This window comes from Littorina saxatilis, linkage group LG5 (genome assembly GCF_037325665.1).
Source record: "Littorina saxatilis isolate snail1 linkage group LG5, US_GU_Lsax_2.0, whole genome shotgun sequence".
NCBI classification, from domain to species: Eukaryota; Metazoa; Mollusca; class Gastropoda; order Littorinimorpha; family Littorinidae; genus Littorina; species Littorina saxatilis.
Genome location: NC_090249.1, coordinates 41816617 through 41837713, shown reverse-complemented (window position 1 = coordinate 41837713; position 21097 = coordinate 41816617). Strand labels below are relative to the sequence as shown.

General features: G+C 44.8%; 1 protein-coding gene across 2 annotated transcripts in view; it reads left to right on the top strand.

Annotated features, from left to right (window-relative positions):
- Nucleotides 1–21097, top strand: part of LOC138967160 (cyclin-G-associated kinase-like) — a 47311-nt gene that overhangs the window by 1490 nt on the left and 24724 nt on the right. For both annotated transcript variants that reach the window (XR_011455858.1, XM_070339665.1), the window contains exons 2-18: nucleotides 3225–3286; nucleotides 4039–4098; nucleotides 4596–4710; nucleotides 5850–5989; nucleotides 6438–6563; nucleotides 6940–7029; nucleotides 7283–7418; nucleotides 7706–7846; nucleotides 8335–8533; nucleotides 9455–9507; nucleotides 10309–10457; nucleotides 11602–11724; nucleotides 12737–12870; nucleotides 13351–13464; nucleotides 14302–14382; nucleotides 14596–14713; nucleotides 15232–15311. Coding sequence is in view for 1 of the 2 variants with exons in the window: in XM_070339665.1 (XP_070195766.1) it covers nucleotides 3225–3286; nucleotides 4039–4098; nucleotides 4596–4710; nucleotides 5850–5989; nucleotides 6438–6563; nucleotides 6940–7029; nucleotides 7283–7418; nucleotides 7706–7846; nucleotides 8335–8533; nucleotides 9455–9507; nucleotides 10309–10457; nucleotides 11602–11724; nucleotides 12737–12870; nucleotides 13351–13464; nucleotides 14302–14382; nucleotides 14596–14713; nucleotides 15232–15311 (1921 nt within the window). In the remaining variant the exon portion in view is untranslated. The remainder of the gene's footprint in view (nucleotides 1–3224; nucleotides 3287–4038; nucleotides 4099–4595; nucleotides 4711–5849; nucleotides 5990–6437; nucleotides 6564–6939; nucleotides 7030–7282; nucleotides 7419–7705; nucleotides 7847–8334; nucleotides 8534–9454; nucleotides 9508–10308; nucleotides 10458–11601; nucleotides 11725–12736; nucleotides 12871–13350; nucleotides 13465–14301; nucleotides 14383–14595; nucleotides 14714–15231; nucleotides 15312–21097) is intronic.

Here is a 21097-nt window from a genome sequence, read left to right as displayed (position 1 = left end):
GCAAGGCGCAGTGTAACTGTTAACTTTTAAGTTCCATTCAGGTTTCAAGGTTTTATTTTTAATTCAGTCTCGGATCCTCTGGGGTCATAAAAAAACAACGTTTACATATCACAACAATAAAAAGAAGATCCTCACAGACAGTCAAGATATTACAGCTCCTTATGATAATTTGTTTTTCCTGCTCATGTATACAACCGAACATGGCTCGACGAAGGTCACACTTTTTTGACTAGATAAGATGTCATAAAAGATGGGTTGAGGGGAGACAGATAAGTGACACATGGACACGATCTGTGATCTCGCTTCCATGTTGAAATATTTGCACATGCATGCGCAGTAACCGAATGAAAAAGTTGATTCAGGGAGAAACTTCAAAAAGCTGCAAGTGAACAAATTTCAACAATTCTTTCTTTTTGATGAAAATAGTTAACTAATTTTCAAGGCATTTCGTTGGACTCCATTGTTTTCATAAATCATGAAAAAAGAGAACTTGTGAAATTCACCTTCTGCTGGAAACTTGCATTCTTTCTCTTTGAATATATATATATTTAAACTTTTTAAAATTGACAGGTAATTTATTATTTATCATTCTAAATTCATTTAAAAGAATTCTGTTGTGCTGCAAATCCATTGAATTACATATAAATTTTTTATTAGTGCTTTTGTGAACAAGAAACAATTGACAAGTGGCTCTATCCCATCTTCCCCCTTCCCCCGTCGCGATATAACCTTCGTGGTTGAAAACGACGTTAAATTGTACTACGTTGCAAGCCCCTGGAGCAATTTTTTGATTAGTGCTTTTGTGAACAAGAAACAATTAACAAGTGGCTCTATCCCATCTCCCCCGTCGCGATATAACCTTTGTGGTTGAAAACGACGTTAAACACCAAATAAAGAAAGAAAGAACGATGTTAAACACCAAATAAAGAAAGAAAGCAGGACAAAATAAGGTCGTTTGGGTTACCCTTATCCAACATTTTGTTGTTGCTGACCTTAGCAGTCCTGGGAAACTGTATAGGGTATGTACGCAAGCATCCACTTCTGGTACAGTAAACCAAAACCAGTGCTGGTTAAGAATAAGATATGGCCGAGGGGTGAGCCTAGAGCGGAAACTGGTGTGAGCCCATTAGCTTTAGAGACCTGATCAATAATCTCCCCTCTGTGCTGCCTGGGGTCTGGTAGCTTGCCTACTCTCCGGCTCTTTTCTTCTTCCCAGTTCTCCGTTGTGTGAGGCAATCATCATTGACTTGCCTCTTTTTTCGGGTAACAACAAATCTGCAGTGCTTTACCTCAATAGCATATGCCATTACAAGTGTTTTTCTTCCTTATTTGTCGCTCTGTTTATTGGTTCTTGTCTGGCATGTCCGACTTGTTGTGTTGCACAGGGTTCGTACAGGTCATGGAAAACCTGGAAAGTCATGGAATTTGATTTTTAATTTTCCAGGCCTGGAAAGTCATGGAATTTCAATTCAAGCCATGGAAAGTCATGGAATTTAACAAAAATAAGAAAGAACAAAAAAATTAACCTTTAGCACGCCAGCGGCGATTTTTGTCGCCCAGCCATTCCCCCCCCCCCCCCCCCCCCCCCTTTGCCAGCCAGTGGCGATTGGATCGCCAGCACAAGGCTTGTTCGTATGACCAAGTTCTCGTTCGTATTTGCAAACGAGAATAACGGTATTTTTAACGGCACTTAGCCAAAGCGAGGCTCACTTCCTTCCGTTATCTCGTCGTGTCGTCTGCGCTGCATTTGAGTCGGTTTCATCGAAGTTTTCTGCTTTTATTTTTGCATAAATAAAGTACTTTAGCGCTTCGACAAGCAAGATGGAGGATGATGAGTTTGAAACTTTCTTTCGAGTTGTTTCTTGACAACAAAAAGTATGCGGAATTGGAACGAATTACCGAGGAAGATCTTCGCAATGAACTGTGTATCGCGGTGAAAAAAATGACAGTTCGTCAAGTCACAGTGACGGTTATGAAACGGAATTTACGAAAGTGCAGATGGATACAAACATTGGCTGGTCCAGTTTAGTGAAATGACAGGACCAGCAAACATTACCGATAATCTGACTGCGTAGCAAATGCTTGACTTGCTTGTCGAAGAGACACTGCGTAGAAACTGACTCAAATTCAGTGCAAAGCAAGCCAGTGTCAAAACTGGCAGTGACAAGACGTAAAAAGTTTGCGTGTTCGGAAATGGCGACCTGTGGATCTAGTCATGGAAAATGTTATTGAGGCTCATGGAAAGTCATGGAATTTTGTTTCTAAAAACCAGTGGGGACCCTGAATGTAGAAGATGATATACATCTGCTACGGACCCCCTGCTCATCCTCTTTTTATAGGTTACAAATAAATGCTAGTTGATTGAATAGATACCAGATTTGTTATTTTCTGTGGTAATGGAGCACCAAATATCCTTGTGTTCTCTTTCTCAAAGTGGTCAAAAAAGTGTTGAGGTCAGCAGGACAAAATACCCCCCGTGGGTTAGGGGGAGTCCCATATTGGTTGGGACGAGAAAGAATTTACCCGATGCTCCCCAGCATGTCGTAAGAGGCGACTAACGGATTCTGTTTCTCCTTTTACCCTTGTTAAGTGTTTCTTGTATGGAATATAGTCAATTTTTGTAAAGATTTTAGTCAAGCAGTATGTAAGAAAATGTTAAGTCCTTTGTACTGGAAACTTGCATTCTCCCAGTAAGGTCATAGATTGTACTACGTTGCAAGCCCCTGGAGCAAATTTTTGATTAGTGCTTTTGTGAACAAGAAACAATTGACAAGTGGCTCTATCCCATCTTCCCCCTTCCCCCGTCGCGATATAACCTTCGTGGTTGAAAACGACGTTAAACACCAAATAAAGAAAGATTGAATAGATCACAAACAGCCAAGAGAGGAATTATAATATATTATCAAAATTACATTTTATTAAAAAAAAGGCCATTCCTTTAGTATCCCACACTCATGAACTAAGCATGATGTGAATATGCGATGTGAATGTTACTACATGCATGGTTGATTGATTGATTAATTGATTGATTTTACAGACACACAGTCAAGCTTGTAATTTCTCTTGTAGAGATGAATAAAGATTATTGTATTGTATGTATACAATGTTAGAGATAAGACTGCTGTGAATCACACCTATTCTAAAAGGTTGTGGTTGGGTCAAATCAATTAATTGTCTGTGAGGAAAATTGTGTGTGTTAATTGAAGATCTTTTGTGATCATCAGGTGGCTTCGCTTTCGTCTTTGTGGCTCAAGATGTCAACTCTGGGAAGGACTATGCTCTCAAGGTAGGAGAACACTCATCTTATTACTGTTTGCTACATTTTATTTTCAACACCATAGATGGGGAGGTTTCGTTAAACGGTGTTTGAACAATATTGGTTTATTAATGGAAATGATTCCGACTCCCTGTTCAGTTTTAAATTGTTTTTCGTGTATGCTGTTCACTCAGATTTGACCATCATGCTTACTGTGTATTTTGTGTGTGTGTGTGTGTGTGTGTGTGTGTGTGTGTGTGTGTGTGTGTGTGTGTGTGTGTGTGTGTGTGTGTGTGTGTGTGTGTGTGTGAGCGCAAGGATGCCTTTCTGTGTTGTGTCTCTTGAGTTTTTACTGTAAACCTTCTTTTTTTTTTTAGATTTAAATTTGAATACAGAGTTTAGTGTTTATCACAAAAGGGAGTTCAAAAAGGCTTTTGCAAAACTGATACATGTAGTGTATTTTGTACATTTGCTTTGATTGTCCAAAGGGTAGCTGCGTAGATCACGCCAGTTTATTTGCAAATTTATGTTTGTTACTAGCTTTTTCCAATCCATATGGTTTAGCTTTTGGCATGTAAAAGGGTTTTGATGCTTGAAGTCAGAGTCTTTGTTTAAAATCACAATAACTGTTTTCCTCATTCCCTTGAAAAGAGGTAAAGAGTATTGGCTGTATTCCCGTTCTTTCCTCTGTGTGTGTGTGTGTGTGTGTGTGTGTGTGTGTGTGTGTGTGTGTGTATCACCAGAGGTGTTCATTGTTTTAACCAACATGAATTTCTTTTCAGAGGCTCCTGGCTAATGATGAGGAAACGAGCACGTCAGTCATGGATGAGATCAAATACTTGGTAAACAGATTTATGTATAGCCGCTTTTGGTGCTTGTGCTGGCATGACTCATTTGTCCCTGACAGTTTATGAGAACATAGCTTTTAAAGTGTGTGTTTTGTGTCTTAATGGGCACTGTTGCATTTTACTGAGTCATTGTGTTTACAACTGTTTTTTAAAGAGCTTTTGAACAGTTAATGTATTTAGGGGTGTGTGTGCCCGTTAGTGTGTGTGTGTGTGTTTGAGAGAGAGAGTGTGTGTGTGTATGTGTGTGTGTGTGTGTGTGTGTGTGTGTGTGTGTGTGTGTGTATGTGTGTGTGTGTGTGTGTGTGTGTGTGTTTTCTCTGTTGTCTATCTATTATGTTCTGCTATATATAGATAATAGAAAGTACTTTGTATCTGTGGGCAAAAGAAACATTTAGTGAAAGAATCATCATATGTTAAAGGTGTTCAGTAAATCTGAACACCTCTACAAGGTATTGAAAATTCAAAAGTGGGTAAATTGTGTGGTGTTGCAGAAAAAGCTGTCCGGACACCCACACATTGTGGAGTTCATCACCGCAGCGTCTATCAGCAAAGAGCAGTCTGACCACGGGCAGGCCGAGTTTCTGCTCCTCACAGAGCTCTGTTCAGGTAAGTCTTATTCTCATTGCTTACTTATTCTGGTCTTATGGGCAATTATTTCGCATGGAAACATCAAGTTTTTGCCCCGAGAGTTCCTGCTCCTCTCAGAGCTCTGTTCAGGTCACTTTTACTCTCATTTCATACTCATTCTGGTCTTATGGAGCATTTTGTTCAATGGAAACATTTTCCCCCAAGAGTTTCTGCTCCTCGCAGAGCTCTTCAGGTCACTTTTACTCTCATTTCATACTCATTCTGGTCTTATGGAGCATTTTGTTCAATGGAAACATTTTCCCCCAAGAGTTTCTGCTCCTCGCAGAGCTCTTCAGGTCACTTTTACTCTCATTTCCGACTTATTCTGGACTTATGGAGATTGTTTCACATGGAAACTTACTTGCTTTCCCACAAGAGAAGCTACCTGTAGTACATGTACATTGTAACCCCCTCTGCTTGAGACTTAAAAAACATATGAGAAAATCAGGTCTTAAAAATAGGAGTCTTACAGTGTTGTTCTCAGGTCTCAGTCTGCGTTCTGTTGCGCATTCTTTTTTGATCTTCTTCTTCTTCTTCTTCTTCTTCTTCTTCTTCTTCTTCTTCTTCTGCGTTCGTGGGCTGAAACTCCCACGTACACTCGTGTTTTGCACGAGTGGAATTTTACGTGTATGACCGTTTTTACCCCGCCATTTAGGCAGCCATACGCCGCTTTCGGAGGAAGCATGCTGGGTATTTTCGTGTTTCTATAACCCACCGAACTCTGACATGGATTACAGGATCTTTTTCGTGCGCACTTGGTCTTGTGCTTGCGTGTACACACGGGGGTGTTCGGACACCGAGGAGAGTCTGCACACAAAGTTGACTCTAAGAAATAAATCTCTCGCCGAACGTGGGGACGAACTCACGCTGACAGCGGCCAACTGGATACAAATCCATCGCGCTACCGACTGAGCTACATCCCTGCCCTGGCAAAGTCTGTAATCGGGGGGGGGGGGGGGGGGGTCTTCAACGTTTACTCAGGCCTATGAATTGAATGTGCTGCTTAGTGACAAAAACAATAGTTGCAGTTGAATTGATTATCAAAATCAACTGATGTTACCTTTCTTTCTTGTGTCACAGACAAAGATGGTGATGAACTTGGTGTCTTTGTTGTGCAGGTGGACAACTGGTGGACATAATCAATGCACAGACATCACCTATGAACCCTGATCTTGTACTGCGGGTGTTTTACCAGACGTGTCGCGCGGTGCAACACATGCACAAACAGAAACCTCCCATCATCCACCGTGATATGAAGGTATGTTTTGTGTCTTAGAATTGAATTGTACCACTAGAAGCCATGCACAAGTAACTTCTGCCTACCTTGTCTAAAGCAACGTCATGAGAGTTGTGCCATATAGAGTGGTAGGTCGTATGGAAAGTAAGTTCCTGTCTTTTATTTGTACGTGTGGCATGAAAACGTTCTACAATCACGACTTTCTAATTAAAATTACAGTGCTGCAAAGGTATTTAAGATAGAACACACCCTAGGGAATGCAGGGATACAGAAATACATGTATTCAAACCTTATGTACCTTTCAAGAAGGAGGTCACTGCATTACGAATGAGTCTGGAAAACATCATTATTTCAATAGCTATTGCTTCAAAATCAAGGCCAGTTTGAGTGTCTGGATCTGATTTGAAGCAGGACTTTGTACATATGCAACGATGGAGGGCTCTATATTTATTTTGCTTGCCCACTACAGGTTGAGAACTTACTGCTGAGTGACCAGGGAACGATAAAGCTGTGTGACTTCGGTTCAGCAACTACAGAGACGCATTACCCAGACTCTTCTTGGTCAGCCATTCAGCGCAGTCTGGTGGAAGACGAGGTTTGTTGTGAACGTTTTTGATGCAAGCACAAAAAGTTTTCTTTGAGGTGTGGAGTGGACAATTACACCAAAGTAGAGGGAGTGATGATTGATTTTGTGATCATTGAGATGATTAGTGTGAAACGTCCAGTCAAAAGTTGATGAAGATCAGTTTTGAGGTTTGGCTTTATTTGAGGTTTATTTTCTTTGGTAAACACACTTTTATTGACTACCAATACTGTTTAAAACTTGTATTTAGTTTCATTTCACTGCTGATAAGATACAACAACCAAACACAGCAAAGGTTGCATCTATATGACCGTGACAGGATTTGGCTGATTCATTATTGTGCTTTTCTCTCATGCCTGATATTTGTGAATTTTCTTTTGTTTAACAGCTTCAAAAGAACACCACTCCAATGTACAGAGCTCCTGAGATGTTGGATTTGTACCAGAACTTTGCCATCAACGAAGCACTCGATATTTGGGTAAGAATTTGTCAACAAAAAAGTTGTTTTATTGTTAATCTCTATCCTTTTCTGATTAAACTCAAGTGTCTTTACAAGTATTTTGTTAAACTTTTTATTTTATTTTATTTTATTGGACTAAGTTTTGATTGAGTGTTGACTAGTTTGTGTGTTTCTATCTAAAATTTTAATAGCATTACATTATTTCTCTATATACTGGAAATTGCAGGATAAACTGCTGTTGTTATGTGATATTTTGTATGTGTGTTTGCAGGCTCTGGGCTGTGTGTTGTTCATGTTGTGCTATGGTGAACATCCGTTTGAAGATTCTGCCAAGCTGAGAATCATCAACGGCAAATACACAATCCCTGAGTCAGACACCAAGTTCACAGTATTCCATGATCTACTGAGTGAGTTCAACAGATATTGAGTTTAACTAACAGTAAACTGTGTTGAACAGTCCGTACATTTAAAGCATTTGTGTGTGTGTGTGTGTGTGTGAGTGAGGGGGGGGGGGGTGCTTCTACAACAAAAAGAAAGTCCTAAAAACTTCATTGGTTATGTGTCATTTTGTTGACAATTACCATATTAAGTTGTATCACAGTCCTGTTTCAAACAAAGACATGTTCTAATACTGGGCTGGTTGAGTAGTTTTTGTGTTTGTTGTTGCTTACCTTTGTCGTTGATATGTCAACAGTGGGCATGCTTAAAGTGAACCCTGCGGAGCGACCGACAATCAACGATATTATCGACAGGCTGCACGAGATTGCCTCTGCAAGGGGAGTTAACTTGCGGGAACCGCTTGGTCTCAGTCCAGAAGCGCCAGCTTATGCACCAGGTAATGCCCCGGGTAACAGAGACCGATATAAGGTACAGATAAAAAATCTCATGGCATTTATGGCGGGACACAATTGTATGTAACGCACGTGAGTAATTCTGATAAGCACTGGAGAGGTAGAGATGGTTATTCTAGGAAGAACATTACAGGAAAGAAAGGCAAGAAATTGATGAAACACAGGAACATCATTCTCTGTGGAGGTGCTGTTGTGCATGATTATACTGATAGCATGAGTGAAAAATATCTACGGGAAGAAGGAATTGATTTGAATGCAAATGCTTCAACATGCTCTTTGCTGCAGATGCATGGCTATGTATTCTCTCTCTCATGCATACACACACACACACGCACACGCACACACACACACACACACATGCACATGCACACACACACACACAAAATGCACAACACAAATACACACAATCATTCAATCAAGCAATCAGTCATTCAATTTAGCTGAAATAATATCACTTTCTCTTCATTTTCAGCCACACCAGAACGACGGTCATACAACAACAGCCCAGCTCATGCCAACCCAGCTGTCAACAGCAACAGTGCAGGCGGCGTGCCACCAGGGGGAGCTGCCAGCACAGCCTCCTCCCTCTTCAGTTCCATCCGAGGCAGCGCTGGCAGTCTGGTCAAGAACATTCGCGATGCTTCCAGCAAGGTCATGGACACTGTGTCTGCGTAAGTCAGCCATTTTGACAAAATTCTAAAGGGAGAGATGCTCGCAGGAAGTGAGTGAAAGCTATGCAGAAATCACCCATCTAGCACAGTATAGTGGAACCCCCCTTTTAAGACCTCAAGAGATCTGAGAAAATCAGGTCTTAAAAAGGAGGGAGTCTTGAAATGGGGTAAACTTACAGAGGCTCCGAACAGAAAGTCTGAGAAGACAGGAGTCTTAAAAGGGAAGGAGTCTTAAATTGGGGAGTCTTTAAATTGGGGTTCCACTGTGGTACATGCAGAATAAGAAGTGTTAAATGAAACAAGTTATTCTCATTTGAAAAAAACTCTGACTTACTGTTGTGGTGTGTCATGCATGCTTCCTTCCCTTTGCTATTTGGATTGAAGAATGGAGCCTCTGTCTCACTTGTTCCTGGTTATCAACAATTCTTGGGTTCTTCTTGCTGAGTTCAGGAACAATAGCTCCTTGCTTTTGGGATGTTCACAAAGATGTGAAAACGGGCCTTGAAAGAGAATGTGGTTTACAGCTCTCATCATGAATCGAGTGAAAGCGAAAGTATTTAGGCTCAAAATTAAGAGGGTATTAGATCAGATCAGGTTTCACTGTTTTTCCATTGTGTGTTAGAAGATCAGGTTTCATTAACCACTGTTTTCCCATTGTGTGTTAAACAAATTGAACTTGCTGTGATACGCACATCTACTGCCTTGAAATGAACTGTCAGGGAAAGCTAAGGTTGAAAGCCAATTGTATCATTTAGTTAGCTTCATTGGTGTTGGACTTCTCTGATGTATTTCTGGTTTCATCTGACAGTTCAAGGAATGTCAGATAGAAATGGAAAAGATCGAATTTGAAGTACTTGCCATGTTTGTGCCCTGTTCAAGCTTTCTTTTTAAACTACATTGAACTCAATCTCTGTGTTGCAGCACAATGAACAAAGGTGACCTGGATATATCCTACATCACCTCCAGGCTGGCAGGTATGTCGCTTCTTCTATGATTTGATCACGAGTTGCTTGGCCAGCCATTTTTCTTTTTCAGTGTAGACTTTCTCATGCTTGCTACACATCGTTATTCTTGTGGGTACCTTGACAGAGAAATGATGATGTGAGAAATTTGACCACTCGTCTGGAGGAACATGATGTAAATGGAAGGCTTCATTCTTGGTTCATGTTTGCCTCAAAAGATCAAATTTAGTGTGATATGGAAATGGATAACCTTTGCTTTGACAAAGTGCGATGTCATTGAAAGAAGTTGATTGTTAGCAAGGAGTAAAATCTATAGAGAACTGGCATGTGTTTTGTTGGATAAAGTGCCTCAGTTGTGGCGTGACAGGCTCCCATGCATTGCTGCATTGTAAGTGTTGTGATATCTAGCTGTAGGGCGGGGATGTAGCTCAGTTGGTAGCGCGCTGGATTTGTATCCAGTTGGCCGCTGTCAGCGTGAGTTCGTCCCCACGTTCGGCGAGAGATTTATTTCTCAGAGTCAACTTTGCGTGCAGACTCTCCTCGGTGTCCGAACACCCCCATGTGTACACGCAAGCACAAGACCAAGTGCGCACGAAAAAGATCCTGTAATCCATGTCAGAGTTCGGTGGGTTATAGAAACACGAAAATACCCAGCATGCTTCCTCCGAAAGCGGCGTATGGCTGCCTAAATGGTGGGGTAAAACCGGTCATACACGTAAAAGCCGTGGGAGTTTCAGCCCATGAACGAACAAACAAACAAACAATATCTAGCTGTAAGGAAATGAATAAGTTATGTGTTCCTTATCTTTGCAGTGATGTCCTTCCCTGCAGAAGGTGTGGAATCAGCCATCAAAAACCACATAGATGATGTGCGCATGTTCCTGGAAGCGCGGCACAAAAACTCTTACGCTGTCTACAACCTGTCACAGAGGAGCTACCGCCCCGTCAAGTTTGAAAACAGAGTAAACATTCTGGTCTTTTTCTCAACAAGACAACTTACGTCTTGAATCTTCTGCGTCTGTAGTTTTCAGTTTTTGACTCACATGCGAAGCAAAAGTGAGTCTATGTACTCACCCGAGTCGTCCGTCCGTCCGGACGTCCGGACGTCCGTCCGTCCGGAAAACTTTAACGTTGGATATTTCTTGGACACTATTCAGTCTATCAGTACCAAATTTGGCAAGATGGTGTATGATGACAAGGCCCCAAAAAACATACATAGCATCTTGACCTTGCTTCAAGGTCAAGGTCGCAGGGGCCATAAATGTTGTCTAAAAAACAGCTATTTTTCCCATTTTCTCTGAAGTTTTTGAGATTGAATACCTCACCTATATATGATATATAGGGCAAAGTAAGCCCCATCTTTTGATACCAGTTTGGTTTACCTTGCTTCAAGGTCAAGGTCACAGGAGCTCTTCAAAGTTGGATTGTATACATATTTTGAAGTGACCTTGACCCTGAACTATGGAAGATAACTGTTTCAAACTTAAAAATTATGTGGGGCACATGTTATGCTTTCATCATGAGACACATTTGGTCTCATATGATCAAGGTCAAGGTCACTTTGACCCTTATGAAATGTTGCCAAAATAAGGTAGTGAACCACTAAAAGTGACCATATCTCATGGTAGAAAGAGCCAATAAGCACCATTGTACTTCCTATGTCTTGAATTAACAGCTTTGTGTTGCATGACCTTGGATGACCTTGACCTTGGGTCAAGGTCAAGGTCAAGCATGTGAGTCGTATGGGCTTTGCCCTTCTTGTTAGTTCCTTTTCCAATTTGTTGATAATCATCACTTGTTTTAATAGAGATTTTTGTACCGCTCAATCCACTCTTCCCACGCCCAGACTTTTCAGCTACTGTCCTTCATATCGTATTGCCTTGAGTTCTTTCTGAACTGAATACATATTGATAAATTGTTTGATGGTATTTTCCTTTTTCCCAACCAATTGTAAGGCGTCATTGCTTGCTTCTCACCCAGAACAGTTTATGCTCATTCAAAGCAATTAACAAGGGTAATGAAAGAAGGGATTCTTCACTGAAAATAAATGTGATGGAAGCTTGGGCTTCAGTTTTTCATATTTTGACAATGTGTAATGTGTGTCAGGTATCAGAGTGTGGCTGGGTGCAGCGCAAGGCTCCAACACTGACCACTCTCTTCGCCATCTGCAAGAACATGCATCTGTGGCTGCGGCAGAACCCCAAGAACATCTGTGTCGTGCACTGCCTGGTGAGTAGAGGTCAAAACAGCTGGTACAAAACACGAAGAGCATTCATAGTAACTGTGTCTGTCATTGACAAGGGGTATGTTAAAAGTGTAAATCGGCAGTAGAACGTTCTTTTTGCACAATTCCTGACTTGTATGAATGAAGGCTGTGAAGTTAACTTTCATGAGTTTGGAGTATGTTAGTTTTGTGTGAGAGAGAGAGAGAGAGAGAGAGAGAGAGAGAGAGAGAGAGAGAGAGAGAGACTCAGACTCAGACTCAGACTCAGAATTTTATTACAAAAGGATAAAGGTTTTAGGCAAAGCCTATTCTTCCAACCTGTCCTTTATGCAACACATAAAGACAGACGCACATTAAAAATGTAAATTCAATCATATAAAATACAGAAATACATTGTATGGAATGCAACACAATGTGCATTTAAGGAATTACATAAGGAGAACTCAAAAATTACAAAATTACATTGACATAGTTATACCTTTCATTTGGGAATAAAGTTGCTCCGATCAGCTACACATCCGTTAACACTTTCTTGTATAGAATATAGTCAATGTTTGTAAAGATTTTAGTCAAGCAGTATGTAAGAAATGTTACGTCCTTTGTACTGGAAACTTGCATTCTCCCAGTAAGGTCATATATTGTACTACGTTGCAAGCCCCTGGAGCAATTTTTTGATTAGTGCTTTTGTGAACAAGAAACAATTAACAAGTGGCTCTATCCCATCTCCCCCCTTTCCCCTATCCCATCTCCCCCCTTCCCCCGTCGCGATATAACCTTGAATGGTTGAAAACTACGTTAAACACCAAATAAAGAAAGAAAGAATCCGTTAACACTAGTACAAAATGTTTAACAAAATAACAATCGAACAAGAGAGAGAGAGAGAGAGAGAGAAACAGAAGGTATGTGTGTGTGAGAGAAAGGGAGAGAGAGGAAAATCAATAAAATTGAGAGTGCATGGCATTGGAACTTGCACCAGGTGACCGTAAGTGAGTTTGCTCCCCTTTCTTTGGTTTACAGGATGGCAGGTCCAACTCCGCCACAGTGATAGGAGCATTCCTTGTGTTTGTCAGACTGATGGACAATGCATCAGCGGCCATGCACATATTCTCTGCGCGACGGGGACCACCTGGCATAACGCCATCTCAAAAACGGTCAGTTCCAGTATTTGCTATCTATTTCTCAGTCATGTGAGAGGTAACTGAGTAAACATAACGCCATCTCAAAAACAGTCAGTTCCAGTATTTGCTATCTACTTCTCAGTCATGTTGGAGGCATCTGAGTAAACATAACTCCGTCTCAAAAACGGTCAGTTCCAGTGTTTGCTATCTACTTCTCAGTCATGTTAGAGGCATCTGAGTAAACCAGAACAGTGATGTCATCTTTATGGAGTCAGAGGTGAATGAGTTAAAGAGAAGAGTAATTGGATCCTCATTAATTAGGGTTTGTGCTTGGTCTTCAATGTCATATTGACCCAGTCGATTGTATTTTTATGTCATATTTATGGGGTCTAGAGGTAATTGAGTTAAAGAGAAGAGGGATTGGATCCTTGTTAATTAGGGCTATGTCAAGCTTGTTGGTTTGTGCTTGGTCTTCAGTGCCATACTGACCCAGTTGATGTTATTTTCTCTCAGGTATGTGGACTACATCGGGCAGATGGTTGCTGACAACCCGGTGCTGCCTCACCAGCGACCGGTGCTCATCAAGTGTCTCAACATGTCGCCTGTGCCGCTCTTCAACAAGATGAAGTCAGTAACATAGCTTTGGGATTCAGTGTGCTGACGAGATTGTGTGTGTGTGTGTGTGTGTGTGTGTGTGTGTGTGTGTGTGTGTGTGTGTGTGTGTGTGTGTGTGGGGGGGGGGGGGCATGTGTGTGATCTCTGTTTTGCTTTCTTTTTTCCCCCTTTGCCGCTTTGGTTGGAGGCAGGGATAGGTTCCCCTCTCATATATGTCCACAATTTCAATTTGTTTAAATCCTTCAGGGGTTTGTGGCAATTTATTCCTATTTGGAAGACTCCATCAGCAGCTGAATCTAAGGTTGTCGCTAAATTTTTTCAGTTCAAAAGATGTTTACATGGTGACGGGCGCGGTGGCTTGGTGGTAAGACGTCGGCCTCCTAATCGGGAGGTCGTGAGTTCGAATCCCGGTCGCTGCCGCCTGGTGGGTTAAGAGTGGAGATTTTTCCGATCTCCCAGGTCAACTTATGTACAGACCTGCTAGTGACTTAACCCCCTTCGTGTGTACACGCAAGCACAAGACCAAGTGCGCACGGAAAAGATCCTGTAATCCATGTCAGAGTTCGGTGGGTTATAGAAACACGAAAATACCCAGCATGCCTCCCCCGAAATCGGCGTATACTGCCTGCATGGCGGGGTAAAAACGGTCATACACGTAAAAATCCACTCGTGCTAAAACATGAGTGAACGTGGGAGTTTCAGCCCATGAACGAAGAAGAAGAAGAAGTTTACATGGTAACAGCAGAATCCTACTCTCCTTTTGAAATGATGTCATTTGTAGCCAGTTGAAGCTCTCTTTGCTTATTGGCACTGACTTTGCACAGCATGTTTATGTGCTATTTCTTGCAGGAATGGATGTACACCATTTGTGGAAGTGTACGTGGGTGAGGAGCGGATAGCTACAACTTCACAGGAGTATGAGAAAATGAGGTAATAATTTTGCTCATATTTGTTAAAGTGTTTATGACAGCACAGAGTATAATATCTGAGTTGTTTTGCTAATACACTGTAGTCAAAATTGTATTAAATCAAACTGGCTAATGTGATGACTCATTGTGTGTGTGTGTGTGTGTCTGATCTTAAATAAGTTTATTGTCGCATATTTTGTATTTGGTTTTCTGAAGTGGTGTGTGTAATTTACAGGCAATTCACAACGGAGGATCGTCACGTCAAACTTCCCCTCAATGTGTCTGCTGCAGGGGATATCACTCTAGTCTTCTACCATGCTCGTTCCACATTCGGTGGCAAAATCCAGGGCAAGGTAAAAGGAAACTGTTTCCACAATGATATTGCTCCTTTTCATTGTGCTGAAAGACGGCAATCTGCTACAATTGTTTTGACAGATAGCTGTTACTCTTCTTTTTTTTTTATAGTGAAATTTACTTCTGTTGCTCAAAAGCTCAATTTTTACTGTGACCAGGCATGCTATATGTCAAAAAATGGAGGAAATAATAAATACAACAACAAAATAAAAAATAAAAACTTCAACAATATTTATTTTTAAATGCTATAACTTTTTGTATGGTGCTCTTCAACGCGGAACCACATTGTCATTAAAATGTCAATCACCAAGCCGAAGAATATTTCAGAAGTAACTTTGTGCATTGTTCTGCGAAAAAACTCTTTTAGCACAGTACTAGGCCTGTCTGTTGTCGGCTGCAGGAAGTTTCTAGGCTGTGAGGCAGCATGTAAGCCTTGATGAGTTTACCTCTTAACACGTGCAACCTGAAGCTTAGTGTGCTTTATCAACAGGGAGCTCTTTTGTCTTGACTCTTTCAGATTACCTCCATGAAGATGTTCCAGATTCAGTTCCATTCAGGTTTCATTCGGGAAGGAACAACGTCCATGAAGTTCACACAGTGAGTTATGAGCATTCCAGGCAAATGTTTGTGCTTTTAAGTGGAATTGCATATGAAGAGGAACAGGTTGCTTGATGACAGGGTTTCTGAACACCTGATTGCTGTATTAACTTTTTGAGTGCAAAAATAATGGCTAATTGAAGAAGAAAAAACCCCTGATATGTTGCTATTTATAATTCTTCTTTGTTCAGCTTATTTATCAAATAGTAGATGGTCATGCTTGTGTGGCTTGTATGAATGATTCTGTTTTCTCGGCCAAGTTATTGAACCCTGAATCCCCCCCGCGGGTTAGGGGGAAGAATTTACCCGATGCTCCCCAGCATGTCGTAAGAGGCGACTAACAGATTCTGTTTCTCCTTTTACCCTTGTTAAGTGTTTCTTGTATAGAATATAGTCAATGTTTGTAAAGATTTTAGTCAAGCAGTATGTAAGAAATGTTAAGTCCTTTGTACTGGAAACTTGCATTCTCCCAGTAAGGTCATATATTGTACTACGTTGCAAGCCCCTGGAGCAATTTTTTTATTAGTGCTTTTGTGAACAAGAAACAATTAACAAGTGGTTCTATCCCATCTCCCCCCTTTTCCCGTCGCGATATAACCTTGAACGGTTGAAAACGACGTTAAACACCAAATAAAGAAAGAAAGAAAGAATTGAACCCTGAACACTCCATGATTTATCTTACTTTAGCTACTGACCCATATACAAGCCATGGGGAATGAGGGATTGCAATGAATTATATGCAAAAACAGATTAGGACCTGAATCAACCCTCTCTCTTTACCATGAATCTCTCCGGTCTGTTTATATCTGTCAGTCAAAAAACACTGGTGACCTACCTGCAGCCAATCACTCGCCTCTTGTCATGAATATTAACAGTAGAACCGTTCTCGCAAACATTCCCACAGAGTGACCTGAACATGTGTTTTCACTGCTTCGCCTTTTTTTCACTTCTTTCTCCATAACTTTGACAGAACAATTTTAACGCGAACCAGTCAGCCTGGCACAATGAAAGCTAGGGTGATGCCTCATCGGATCTGTGCACCTAATTGTTTAACCAGAGACCATCCCACCAACCCCGTTATTGACTTAATAGCTTCGAATTGAAACTGGAGAACCTGGGCATTGGCACATGCGCGGAGAGGTACTACGGGACAAGGGGAGACTACTCTCCCCTAATGGTATACTGATGGAAAGCTAGATTAAATTACATATTCCTACTCCGAATCACATGTAGCAGTTGACTCAGTCTAAAGTGCTAGGTCTGAAAAGGCTACCCGTCTAAGGGGAGCAACCCCAACTAAAAAAGTGTAAACGTAGCTATGGTAATGACGACGCACCCAGGGAGTTACCTCCCCTCCTGCGTACTACGTCACTACTGCTACTGACCACGTGACCCCTATCATTCGACACTTCAGCTTTCTAGGGAGCAGGTCGTGAATTTTTTGGCTCTAGTGGAAGTTCGCTGTTTGGTGTTTGCTTAGACACCCACCGGCACCCACACCCGTCTCTTCACCCGCTGCACTGGTAGTTGGTGAGCTCGTTCCTTTACTTGTATCGAACGTAATTTTCAGTTGCTACTTGAAATTTTCGGCCACGTGTTGGTCACGTATTTTGTGGTAGCCATTTTGGAATTTTGTGTCTCCATTTTGTTGTCAGCATGTCTGACGGAGACAAAAAGCGCGAGCGCGGCAAGGCTGATGTGAAAGGGAAAATTAAACCCAAGTCTTCCACTTCTGTCCCTAAGCCTATTTTGGTTGTTGTTTCTGACGCGGCTAACAATGCTGTTATGACGGTCCCTATTTCTGCCCCAAATGACCAGCCGGTTGTGGGGCAGTCTAATCAACCTACGCGTACCGCTGTTTCTCGCTCGTCTTCTCTGCCGCTTGCAGATTCGACGTCGCTGGTTTCATCGTTGCTTTCTTCGCTGGTTCCCGAGCTTCGCACGTTGGTGAGAGAGGAGATGGTGCGTTCTCAGCCGTCGACTTCCGTTGTCCCGTCGATGGCTTCCTTTCCGCTTCCGGCTGTGACGCTGTCCTTGACCGAGGCGGTTGCTTCTGTGCCTTCTACCGCTGTGGTTGGCGACGCAAGTAAGTTGGGCTGGTCCGTAGGTCCTCGTGAGGCCGCTGGACGCTCCCTGCTGGGAAGCAGCCCTTTTCGGCGGGTTCACGACCCGCAAACCCCTGTTCGTTCTCACTTTGGCTTCACGGAAGACCATCGTGTCGATGAGCAATGGCGGCATTTGGTTCAGGCTTCGACGCTTCCGGCACTCGCCGGAAGCGTAGGTCCTCCGACGTACGCACCCGCTGGGGTCGTTTCCGGAGTCGACCAGCCGGTTCCGTCTGCTGCGCTTCCGGCACTCGCCGGAAGCATAGGTCCCCCGATGTACGCACCCGCTGGGGTCGTTTCCGGGGTTGACCGGACGTGGCCCTCTGGGCATTCGGCCTTCCGGCCGCCGTCCACAGTGTCTGCGCTTCCGCCTTTCGCGGTCGCGTCTGATACTTTTCCGGCTCAGACCGGATCTGCTGCTTCTTCCGCTTCCGCTTCCTCTCAGGTGGCGGTCGCGGGGGGGCATCACCAGCCCTTTGGGCAGGTGTCTCAGCCCTGGCCGGGGCAGTCAGCGCTTCCGTCTTCGGTTGTTGCTTCGACTGCGGTTCCGGTTCCGGCGGCTGCGGGCATGCCGTCCTCTTACTCTTTCCCTAGTCAGGGCATGAGTTCGGATGGTATTGGAGTGGACGGGTTTCCGGTTTCCGGTTACGGTGTTCACCGCCCTTCTACCAGCAACGTGGACTTCGGTCCTTCGCCGGATGTTTCGGATATTCAGTCCGTCGCCAGCGAGGCTGCACGTGTTGGTTATCCGGAGAGACTCAAAGTGGCTCTTGAGGCCGCTGCTGAGGTCACTTCGAGATATTTCGCGGAAGGGGCTTCGGTCTCTTCGGCTGCCGCTTCGACGGCACCGTCCGCGATGGCCGATTTTCGCTCTGGGAAGGAGGATGACTCATACTTCCGGTTTTTGGAGTCTCCATCCATAGCTTTTCAGCTTTCTCAGGTTTTGGCCAAACCATCTCCTTCCGGAAGCGGAATTCCTTCACTTCCGGTTCCGCTACTCGTGCCTCACGGCTCAGTTCCGGAGCTGGCTCAGCAGTGGATGGCTTCGCCTTCTCAGGCTTCTGCATTCGCGCTGTCGTCTCACAGGCGGTTGGTCTTGCAGAAGTCTCCTAGGAACTTGTTGGATGCGTTCGCTCTCCCGCGTTCATCTTTGACAGTTCCTCCGGAGATGCTGGCCTTGTTGGCCAAGCCTATCAAGAAGGATGACGGCGTGCTCTTTTCTGAGAACACTCTGATTGCTTCTGAAGAGGCAGGGCGTCAGCAGCTGGAGCTTGCCTCCATTGCTGAGACTCTCATTCGGGCCCTCTCTCGTGCCCTCACTGATTCACTGAATCCGTTCTCTCTCAGCGAGGATCAGGATGCGGATGACGTCTCCACTTTGTTGGCCGCTCTTGCGAGGGTCAATGAAGAACAGATGAGACTTTCCGCGGTGCACTATGCGCACTCTGTTATGTGTCGTCGGGATCTCTTCCTGTCACACTCTCAGTTTTCGGATCAGGCGACCAAGGACACTTTGCGTGCCTCACCGGTCTTGGAGGGTTCCCTCTTTGGGCATCTCGTTTTTGATGCCCGAAGACAGGAAATTCAGGCTAACAGGGACCAGCAGTTCTCTGACTTTTCCCTGCACAGCCTTAAGCAGTCCAAGCAGTCTCAGCCTTCTCAGCCTAAGCAGGCTAAGGTTGCTGGCCCTCCCAAACCGGCAGACAAGGGTCGTGGACGTTCCTCTTCTCGGGGCTCGAGAAGACGACCGTCTTCCGGCAGGGGGAGAGGCGGCTCTGGAAGCAAGCCTCACCCCCAATGAAGTGCTCCCGATCTCCCCCCCACCCCGCCCTCCACTCTGGTGATGGCGGGGGGCCCTTCCCGGGCACTTTCCCATTGGCTCGTGTCCATACAGAGTCAATGGATCGTGGGGGTCGTGAGGTCGGGCTTCCGTCTTCTCTGGAAGGATGGCAAGGCACCTCTGGTCAGGCGTCCGCCGGCGTTCAGGCCTCCCTCCTCGCAGGAAGCCATTTCCGTCCTTCGGTCGGAAATAGACTCCCTGGTGCAGAAGGGCGCAGTGGAGAAAGTCCTCGACCACAGTTCCCCTGGGTTTTACGGACGGCTTTTCGCCGTCCCCAAAGCCTCAGGGGCATGGCGTCCTGTCTTGGACCTGTCGTTCCTCAATACCTTTTTGAGGGAGATAAGGTTCAAGATGGAGACGCCAGCGTCGGTCAGGGACTCTCTCCGCCCGGGAGATTGGGCGACTTCCATCGACCTGACGGATGCATACTTCCATATTCTTATGCATCCAGCCGACCGGAAATGGCTTCGTTTCCGGTGGGCAAGTCAGGTTTACCAGTTTCGCGCCCTTCCTTTCGGCCTGTCTCTCGCCCCTTGGGTCTTCACCATGGTCGTGAGACAGGTCTGCGCGCTGGTGAGGTCGCGGGGTGTCCGGCTACGTGCCTACCTGGACGATTGGCTCATCCTGAGTCAGAGTCAGGCGGGGTGCGAGCAGGATACCCAATCGGTTCTTCGGGAGGCCAACTTGTTTGGCTTCGCGATCAACCGATCAAAGTCGGAGCTGACGCCGTGTCAGACGTTCACCTACTTGGGAATGTCTTTCGACACGGTGGCTTGGACTGTTCAGCCCTCTCAGAAGAGGGTGGACAAGCTCCAGGCGTGCATACGCTCCACTTTGCCTCTCCCGAGGGCCTCCCTGCGGACTTTGGCCTCCATCTTAGGGCAGATGGAGTCCATGGCTCTCCTGGTCCCCTTGGGGAGGGTCCACAAACGTCCCTTTCAGCTGGCGCTGAAGCCGTTCGTGGACTCTCCCACGGTGGATTGGAATGCCCTCATCCCTCTCCGGGGATGGTTCCAATCCGCTACCCTTCCGTGGCTGGACACGGAGTGGGTGTGCAGGGGCGTGCCGATAGCCCTTCCTGCCCCAGACTTGGACCTGTTCACGGACGCGTCCTTGGTGGGGTGGGGGGCTCACACAGACCAGCTGACTGCGTCAGGTCTGTGGTCGGCAGATCAGAGGATGCAGCACATCAACTTGCTGGAGCTAGAAGCCGTGGCTCTAGCTCTGGACAAGTTCCGGCCCTCCCTTCAGGCCAAGCATGTTCGTCTGTTTACAGACAACACGACAGTGGCAGCTTACATCAACAAGCAGGGAGGGTCGCGGTCTCCGTCGCTTTCGGCCAGGGCCTGCGAGATCCTGATTTGGTGTTCAGAGCATCAAATCAGGCTTTCGGCCAGGTACCTGCCCGGAAGCTTGAACACTCTGGCGGACGCGCTCAGCCGCTCCGACAGAGTGCTTCAAACAGAGTGGACCATCACTCACGGAGCGCTGGATCGTCTCTGGTCTCTTGTGCAGAAACCTCAGGTGGACCTTTTTGCCACCAGGTTCTCGAAGAGACTACCAGTGTTCGTCTCACCATTCCCGGATCCCGAGGCGTGGGAGACGAACGCGATGGACATTTCCTGGTCAGGCCTGGAGGCTTACGCGTTCCCGCCATTCCAGTTGCTCACGCGAGTTCTCAGGAAGGCGGAGCAGGAGGGCCCGTCCCTCCTGCTGATCGCTCCTCTTTGGCCGTCTCAGCCGTGGTTCCCGGACCTGCTGAGACTCGCCCAGGGCCCTCCCATTCCTCTCGCTCTCACGCGAGGAGAACTGGTACAGCCTCACACCGGCAGCCTCCACGC